Below are 9,969 nucleotides of genomic sequence, written 5' to 3'. Positions count from 1 at the left end.
ATTCACAATGAGTGAATATTTGCATAAAAAACAATAAAGTTGATCAGTTTGAACATTAAATATCTTGTCTTTGTAGTGGATTCAACTGAATATAGGTGGAAAAGGATTTGCAAATCATTGTATTCTGTTTTTATTTACCTTTTACACAACGTCCCAATTTACCTTTTACACAACGTCCCAACTTCACGGGAACTGGGGTTTGTATGATCCTGCTTTGCCCAAATGGGTTCTCCTGCACAAAATGGAGGTAAAATAATGTTCCTGTCAGCTTTTTCAGGACACAATTTCAACATTTCAGTTATCAAATCATCAAACAGCTACACATGCTAAAGTTTATATATACCAGTAAATGACGAGGCTTTGGCCTGGTTCAAAGCACCTTTTCTTAGTCGAATTGAAAGCGGAGGAAAGGCCACCTCCATATTTGCCTTACAAAAATAGATAAAAGCTGTGAAGTGGAGTGCAACAACCAAGCGTATGGTATGATTTCAAGTTTATATTTAAATCTGACCCGTAGCGTATAAAAGATCATGAAATATACTTAACCTAATATAGGTATACCATATATATATATATATATATATATATATATATATATATATATATATATATATATATATATATATAGGTGTGTATATATATATATAGGTGTGTGTGTATATATATAGGTGTGTGTGTATATATAGGTGTGTATGTATGTATGTATGTATGTATATATTATTATATATATGTATATATGTATATATATACCTATATATACCTATATATATGTGTGTATATGTATGTATGTATATATACACCTATATATACCTATATATACCTATATATATACCTATATATATATATGTGTGTGTATATAGGTGTGTGTGTATGTATGTATGTATGTATGTATGTATGTATGTATGTATGTATGCGTGTGTGTGTGTGTGTGTATATATATACACATATATAAATTGCGGGGTCTCAAGAAGATATGCGATATATAAACGAAATATCGTTTCCCCCGCCCACAGACAAAAACACAAAGACACAAAGACACATTCAACACCTACAAGAACACATATAAACTACAAATAAACCCTACAAAAACTACAAAACTAAAAAAAACACATATAACATTATATATATATATATCAATCACATTAACTGTGTCAGAACATATTTAAATGGGTCCTCACAAGTAACAAATTGGTACTTCGATGTTTTTCAGACCAGAATTTTAGGAGGCAAATTGTCTTCGGCCACCAAAAACACTTAAAATATAGTGAATGTGCTATATCCTAAATATCCAGATATCTAGTTTGATATATGCTATGGTTGTTCACGAAAAAAAAACCTATCAGGCTATTTCCGTTTTGGCGCGATGATTTCGCCCAGAGCGGTTTCATACCCCAGTAATGACATTCCAGTTATGACATCCCAGTAATGACATCCCAGTAATGATATTCAGTTATGACATCCCAGTAATGACATCCCAGTGATGACATCCCAGTAATGACATCCCAGTAATGATATTCCAGTTATGACATCCCAGTGATGACATCCCAGTAATGACATCCCAGTAATGATATTCCAGTGATGACATCCCAGTAATGACATTCCAGTGATGACATCCCAGTAATGATATTCCAGTTATGACATCCCAGTAATGATATTCCAGTTATGACATCCCAGTAATGACATTCCAGTGATGACATCCCAGTAATGACATTCCAGTGATGACATTCCAGTGATGACATCCCAGTAATGACATCCCAGTGATGACATCCCAGTAATGACATCCCAGTAATGATATTCCAGTTATGACATCCCAGTAATGACATTCCAGTGATGACATCCCAGTAATGACATTCCAGTGATGACATTCCAGTTATGACATCCCAGTGATGACATCCCAGTTATGACATTCCAGTTATGACATCCCAGTTATGACATCCCAGTAATGACATCCCAGTAATGACATTCCAGGTATGATTCCAGTTATGACATCCCAGTTATGACATCCCAGTAATGACATCCCACTTTTAACATCCCAGTGATGACATCCCAGTTATGACATCCCAGTTTATGACATCCCAGTGATGACATCCCAGTGATGACATTCCAGTTATGACATCCCAGTTATGACATCCCAGTAATGACATTCCAGTTATGACATCCCAGTGATGACATCCTAGTTGTGACATCCAGTTATGACATCCCAGTAATGACATCCCAGTAATGACACCCCAGTTATGACACCCCAGTTATGACATCCCAATAAGGACATCCCAGTGATGACATCCCAGTAATGACATCCCACTTTTAACATCCCAGTGATGGCATCCCAGTTATGACATTCCAGTTATGACATCCCAGTTATGACATCCCACTTATAACATCCCAGTGATGACATCCCAGTTATGACATCCCACTTATAACATCCCAATGATGACATCCCAGTAATGACATTCCAGTGATGACATCCCAGTGATGACATCCCAGTTATGACATCCCAGTAATGACATCCCAGTGATGACATCCCAGTAATGACATCCCAGTAATGACATCCCAGTGATGACATCCCAGTTATGACATCCCAGTAATTACATCCCAGTGATGACATCGGGGGGGGGGGGGGGACAAAAACAAAACACATCTATCATATAATCTTTGTGGGCCAGGCTGGATCATTGGTTGTCGCAGCATGCATGGACTTGGTTCCATTGTGTAACCTTTTCCGGTTTCACCGCTTTCAGTTTAAACCAATAAACATGTTGCGGCTCAGGAGAAGCGTCCCCCGTCCGCACAGGGATAACGTTCGAAAAGTCCGACTTGTTTGTCGACTGCACCACATCACACAACAAGACCCAATCGGATACATCACCCACTCGCTTGACACCCGGCGGACCTGTTCCGGAAGTCGAAGGGATCGCAGCATTGGCGCAGAGCTGACAGCGTTTTGCCGTTTCTTTCGTCCTTTGGAACCGGAAAGACCAGAGGTAGGCTACGTTTGCCATTTGTCCTTCATTTCCCCCGACACCGTGACGGACGCCTGGTCCAGCACGTCCAGCATGTGTTATCGGGATGTGGGATGCCGGGTAGAGCGCGTGCAGAGTTTGAACTGGAAGCCCGTTTCACTGAAGATGAATATGCAGCTTATGATTAGCTGGTGTCAAAAGATGATTTGATCAATGGCCACCTGAGTAGCATCCCTGCTTTATGTTGCAGGTAGGCCATAATGAAAATCAAACGGCAATTGGAGTAGCTATCTATCTTATCTATCTATCTATCTATCTATCTATCTATCTATCTATCTATCTATCTATCTATCTATCTATCTATCTATCTATCTATCTATCTATCTATCTATCTATCTATCTATCCCCCTCTCTTCTATCTATATCTATCTATCCTATCTATCTATCTATCTATCTATCTATCTATCTCTCTATCTATCTATCTATCCGTCTCTCTCTCTCTCTCGCTCTCTCCTCTCTCTCTCTCTCTCGCTCCTCTCTCTCGCTCTTCTCTCTGTCTCTCTCCTCTCTCGATCCTCTCTCTCCTCCTCTCTCTCTCTCTCTCTCTCTCTCTCTCTCTCTCTCTCTCTCCTCTCTCTCTCTCTCTCTCTCTCTCTCTCTCCTCTCTTCTATCATCTCTCTCTCTCTCTCTCTCTCTCTCTCTCTCTCTCTCCTCTTCCTCTCCTCTCTCCTCTCCTCTCTCCTCTCTCTCCTTCTCTCCTCTCTCCTCTCCTCTTTCCTCTCTCTTCTCTCTCTCTCTCTCTCTCCTCTCTCTCTCTCCTCTCTCTCTCTCTCTCTCTCTCTCTCCTCTCTCTCTCTCCCTCTCTCTCTCTCTCCTCTCTCTCTCCTCTCTCTCCTCCTCTCTCTCTCTCTCTCTCTCCTCTCTCTCTCTCTCTCTCCTCTCTCTCTCTCTCGTCTGTCTCTCTCTCCTCTGTCTCTCTCTCTATCTAAAGCATTCCTCTGTCTGCTCTGTCTGTCTGTCTGTCTGTCTGTCGTCTGTCTGTCTGTCCTGTCCTGTCTGTCTGCTGTGTCTGTCAGCAGCTCGGAGATGTGTGGTATATGGGCCTTGTTTGGCAGCGATGAGTGCCTCTCAGTCCAGTGCACCAACGCTATGAAGATCGCACACAGGGGCCGGATTGCCTTCCGCTTCGAGAACGTGAACGGCTTCACCAACTGCTGTTTCGGCTTCCACCGGCTGCCATTGTGGACCAGCTGTATGGCATGCAGCCCCTGCGCATCAAGAGGTTCCCCTTCCTGTGGCTCTGCTACAATGGAGAGATTTACAACCACCACACGGTAGGGGCTCTGGCAGCTGTTGCTCTGCGACTACTTGGAGTCTCCTAAAACGGCGTTAGCTGACATGTCTTGAAAAGGAAATGTATATATATATACCAGTGTGGAGGAGGAAGTCTTCTCATTGCCGTTGCTCTGGACTTTTCTCTCAGTATTTCATAAATGGGGCAGATATAATTGGCTTTGTCATTGCTTACAACCCGCGTGGGCGGCACGGTGGCACAGCGGTTAGCGCGGCCCGCCTCACAGCACGAAGGTCCTGGGTTCGAGCCCCGGGGTAGTCCAACCTTGGGGGTCGTCCCGGGTCGTCCTCTGTGTGGAGTTTACACGTTCTCCCCGTGTCTGCGTGGGTTTCCTCCGGGTGCCCCGGTTTCCTCCCACAGTCCAAAGACATGTAGGTCCAGGTGGATCTCCATGCTAAGTTGCCCCTAGGTGTGTGTGTGTGTTTGTGGGCCCTGTGTGATGGCCTGGCGGCCTGTCCAGGGTGTCTCCCCCACCTGGCCACCCAATGCTGCTGGGATAGGCTCCAGCATCCCCGCCACCCTGAGAGCAGGATAAGCGGTTCGGATAACGGATGGATGAAGGATGGATGAAGGATGGACGAAGGATGGATAATGGATGGATAGTGGATGGATAGTGGATGGATGATGGATGGATGAAGGATGGATGATGGATGGACGAAGGATGGATGATGGATGGATGATGGATGGATAGTGGATGGATGATGGATGGACGAAGGATGGATGATGGATGGATGATGGATGGACGAAGGATGGATGATGGATGGATGATGGATGGATAATGGATGGATAGTGGATGGATGATGGATGGACGAAGGATGGATAATGGATGGATAGTGGATGGATAGTGGATGGATGATGGATGGATAGTGGATGGATGAAGGATGGACGAAGGATGGATAATGGATGGATAATGGATGGATAGTGGATGGATGATGGATGGATGAAGGATGGATAATGGATGGATAGTGGATGGATGATGGATGGATGAAGGATGGATGATGGATGGATGATGGATGGACGAAGAATGGATAATGGATGGATAATGGATGGATAGTGGATGGATGATGGATGGATGAAGGATGGATGATGGATGGATGATGTACGGATGAAGGATGGATGCTTACGCCCAATAAATTCTGTCATGGCTTTGCAACCTCTCCAACTCCTTCACGCAGCTCAAGAAGCAGTTTGAGTTCGACTACCAGACCAAAGTGGATGGCGAGATTTTGCTGCACTTGTACGACCGTTTTGGCATCCAGAAGATGGCCTCTCTCCTGGACGGCGTCTTCGCCTTTGTCCTGCTTGACACCGCCAACAGAAAAGTGATGCTGGGAAGAGACACCTACGGGGTCCGGCCTTTGTTCAGACTTCTTACCGATGCCGGATTCCTCGCAGTCAGCTCAGAAGCCAAAGGTACCGGCGATATTTATTGTCTCTACAATGACTCCGCTGTGTACTTCTCCCCTTCCTCAGAAACGCCATACACGTTTATTCCTCGTGTTCAGGTTCTGAGCCTTTTGGCTGTTTTCGTCCCCAGGTCTAACGGAAATCACCCACTCGATGTCCACGCCTGCCAACATTGTCCCGTTTCTCCCGGGGCACTTCGAGGTCTTCAACCTGAAGCAGAACGGGAAGGTAGAGTCCGTCCAGATGGACCGCTTCCACTGCTGCACAGAAGAGCCTTCCCATGCCGTCTACGACACTGCCGAGACGCTGCCTCCAGGTGCAGAAGAAGTCCGCCGACTGCACCTTCTATGTGTTCTGGGGGGAGTCGCTGACGTGACGTAGCTCTCGTCTCATAGAGTGACTGTGTAGCGAGAGTGTCTGTTACCTGGCAGCACCTACAACCACTTCATCTCTCCACGGCTGACATGGAGCTGCTTCATTTTACAGCAGCTCTGTCCATTGTCTCCCTACCCGTTGTCTAACTAACTTAAATGCCCCTTTTCCACCACATGGTACCGGCTCGACTCGACTCGACTCCACTTTTTCGTTCTCCATTCCTGGAAAGTACCGGCACTTTGGTAACCGTTACCACTTCTCTGGTACCCGCCTTCGTCGAGGTTAAAAAATCAAAACACAACTGGAGCAGGTACCAAAATCAGTGCCGACCAGCTACACTGAGGGGGACTGCTGCGGTGATGGAGAACGACACCGTCGAGCCGAGCCCGGCCGAGCCGGTACCATGTAGTGCAAAAGGGGCATTAATGTTCAATGTCCGTTGTATAACTAAGTTATTGTGAAATGTGCTCAGTACATTGTCAGATTATTAGTGCAATAATCTGTATACACATTTCAAGACAATACCCCCCCCCCAACATACTTAACATAATAGTGTCGTAACACAGGCATCGCCAGTTCAAATCCCCGTGTTGCCTCCGGCTTGGCCGGGCGTCCCTACAGACACAATTGGCTGTGTCTGCGGCTGGGAAGCTGGATGTGGGTATGTGTACTGGTCGCTGCACTAGCGCCTCCTCTGGTCGGTCTCGCCTGTTCGGGGGGGGGGGGGGACTGAGGGGAATAGCGTGATCCTCCCACGCGCTACGTCCCCCTGGTGAAACTCCTCACTGTCAGGTGAAAAGAAGCGGCTGGTGGCTCCACATGTATGGGAGGAGGCATGTGGTAGTCTGCAGCCCTCCCCGGATCAGCAGAGGGGGTGGAGTAGTGACCGGGACGGCTCGGAAGGGCGGGGTAATTGGCCAAGTACAATTGGGTAGAAAAAAAAGGGGGGGGCATAATAGTGTCCCTTGTGCATAATTTGTTTATATATTTACAGTGTTTTATGCCCAACCCTCTTGCTGCTGCTGTTGTCCATCATCTTTATCATTTTGTATTGTACGTTGTCTGGTGTGATCTTTCTGAGCCAAACTGAGTCTAGTTCATTGACTGTGGAACTACACTTGGCCAATAGATCGGATTCTGATTCTGGTTTCTCTGCACCAGGTTTTGATGAGGAGACGGTGAAAAGCAACATCAGAATCCTGTTCGAGAATGCTTTACGGAAACGCCTCATGGCCCACAGGAGAATTGGTTGTCTTCTGTCAGGTATAGATTTGTTCTATTCACCGTTATTCTGTACGGGGGTATGAAACCCAGACAGCATCCGGATGTGGTCCACTTCAGGCAATGATGCGGCACTGATGGCCTTCTTCTGGCCCTGACAAAATGGATGTGAGCCTGAAGTGGCCCACATGTATAATAGCAAATATGACCCAAATATGCCAAATCACATGTGGGCCTTTATTGGCAAAGATGCGGTGCTCTGGGCAACATGTGATCTGGATGTGACCCTGAAGTGGCCCGTGTGGTAAATGTTGAATATGGCCCAAATATCACAACACAAACATGGGCCACCTTTGGCAAATATATGTGGCACATTGCTATGGCTTGGTTCTGGCCCAGATCTGGAAAACAGGAGCGGACCGCTCAAGTGCCATCTTTCCACGTGGTATATGGGCCGGATGAAGAGTTGGGTGCGGGACGGGTCCGGGCCACAGCAATGTTGCTATCCAGGAAAGGCATCGTTTTTTATTGGCTACAGATAAATGGGACTCTTCAGATCCAGTCACACCACGGCACCTCACATTTTCACTCACATGTTCTGTCAGATTGCCACATTCAGGTCTGCGCCGTAACCAATATTCAAAATAGTATGGACACAGTCCAGCTGCAGGGCGCAGCACAGAGATGAAGAGGGAAGCAAGCAAAAGTCACGTAGACACAGATCCTATTAGGTACAGCCACAACCACGTTCCTGCGACTAAAGCTGCCGTTTCGACAGGTGGTCTGGACTCCAGTCTGGTTGCTGCTATGCTGATGAAGCTGGCTAAGGAGGTGAAGCTGGAGTATCCCATCCAGACATTTGCCATCGGGGCCGAAGATAGTCCAGATGTTATTGCTGCTCGCAAGGTAGAGTTCTTGAAGAGTACTGAAACCCCAGACCATTTTATTTGAGTTTACTGACATCTACAGGTTAAAAACCACGTAGAGGTTAAAGACATGGCAGGCTGGTCTTGGTGCCATGACGGATCTGCTAGACGTAGGTGTGCCAGAGAAGAAGTTAACGTGATCGACAGCAAAGGGAAGGAACTTTGTTTCTGCTTTCAGGTGGCAGCTCACATCGGAAGTGAACATCACGAGGTGAACTTCACCACCGAGGAAGGCATCCGAGCTGTCGAGGAAGTCATCTTCCACTTGGAGACCTACGACATCACTACTGTGCGCGCATCAGTCGGTGAGTTGGGTCTTGCCTTGACACAGAATTTCTTTTCTTTTCCTTTCTTTCTTTTGTTTTTGTAAGCAAATGCTGTCCAGTCAGCTGCGGGTGTCTCAAGCCTCTTTGAGTTTGGGACTTAATTTTCGGTGCATCGTTTAAACAAACTACAACGTCAAGAGCAAGATATCGAGGTAAAGTCAAGCAAGTCCAGAGGCACCCTTATAGTCAAAAGGACACAAATATAAATAAATAAAATAAAATGCTCCGTTTTGGCACAGATAATGTCCTCCCACTGCAAGCCCTAATGCCAGCGTGGTGCCGGGGGAGTAAGGCGGGGTGTTTGGAGAGCAGGCCGGTGTTTCTTGCAGAATAAACTTGTGATTCTTACAGTTCAGGCTGGCGTCACATGTGATGTGGTCTTCTCTGGAATCGATATTAACATTAACATAGTTTTGTGGACCCATCACCAGTAAGTGTAGCATCTGCTTTAGCAACATGGTGGAAGCTGTTACCACCTGTTCAAGGTTGGCAACAAAATGGGAGGCCACACTCATTCAAAATGCCAAAAAAGCTTTTAACAGGCAACTGAACGCTACACCAGTTTTGTGAGTTTGCTACTGTAACCTACAAAAAGACTCACTGGCCGATCATCAAGGGGGTCGGCCCCCTTTGGTCGAGGGGTTAGCGACGTCGCCTGTGGCGCAGTACAACCCCGGATCGAATCCCGCAGCGGGTGAGAAAATAGCTCGGTTACCCCACTTACTGGAAGTAGGGCAACCGTGGAGACTCGTCAGGATAAACACTGCTGGCTGCAGCCGATAACATTAATACCTGCTTCGTTAGATTTAGGTGGGTAAATCTAACAGAGCAATTATTAGCAACAGTGATAAGTCAGTGGTTTTGTCGATGCGGGCTCAAAGCTGCACCTAAACCAGATCACTCAGCAGTCACGTTTTTAGCTGCAGCCGTGTCGATCCCCATCGTGGGCTGCATTACAAACAAGTGGGAGGTTTGAACTTCCAGCTCCGTTTTTCCAATCACGAGGGACTGATCACAAGTGTTCCAGTCTGGGGCGTGGAAAGATGTGGACTAACTAAGCTAATGCTCAAGTTTCATGATTCATTAACCTGCGTGGCTACACAGTTGTCTCCAAAGATTGTGTGAGAGAATGTATATGGACCCATAGGTTTGGCAGCCAGTCACTTCAGGGTGTCGGGTTCGGGACACTATTTTTGTGTTCGGGTGAGAGTGGAAAAAGGAGATGCAGAGTCCAGGTTCAGAGTTCAGGCTCTACATCTAGCTCAGAGGAGGTCGGTTGACGAAAAGGGTTTGTGTGTAATATATAATCATGTTTTCCATTTTAAACAAACTTTAAAGTAAAGGCTCAGAAAGTAAACAAAATCCACCGAAAGAACAATAAAAACTTTTCCCCCTAGAA

At 46.2% G+C, this 9,969-nt stretch overlaps 1 protein-coding gene across 1 annotated transcript in view; it reads left to right on the top strand.

The window, feature by feature from the left end:
* Nucleotides 1-2,882: 2,882 nt before the first annotated feature.
* asns (asparagine synthetase) overlaps nt 2,883-9,969 on the top strand; it is a 21,629-nt gene continuing 14,542 nt past the window's right edge. Inside the window, 8 exon segments of the mRNA XM_056298169.1 lie at nt 2,883-2,981; nt 4,041-4,192; nt 4,195-4,295; nt 5,491-5,728; nt 5,853-6,038; nt 7,259-7,360; nt 8,097-8,224; nt 8,423-8,549. Coding sequence (XP_056154144.1) covers nt 4,048-4,192; nt 4,195-4,295; nt 5,491-5,728; nt 5,853-6,038; nt 7,259-7,360; nt 8,097-8,224; nt 8,423-8,549 — 1,027 coding nt within the window. The 5' untranslated portion in view covers nt 2,883-2,981; nt 4,041-4,047.

Source organism: Lampris incognitus, chromosome 18 (assembly GCF_029633865.1).
Source record: "Lampris incognitus isolate fLamInc1 chromosome 18, fLamInc1.hap2, whole genome shotgun sequence".
Lineage (NCBI taxonomy): Eukaryota > Metazoa > Chordata > Actinopteri > Lampriformes > Lampridae > Lampris > Lampris incognitus.
The sequence above is the reverse complement of the archived record's forward strand: the minus strand, read 5'-3'. Positions and strand labels throughout refer to the sequence as shown.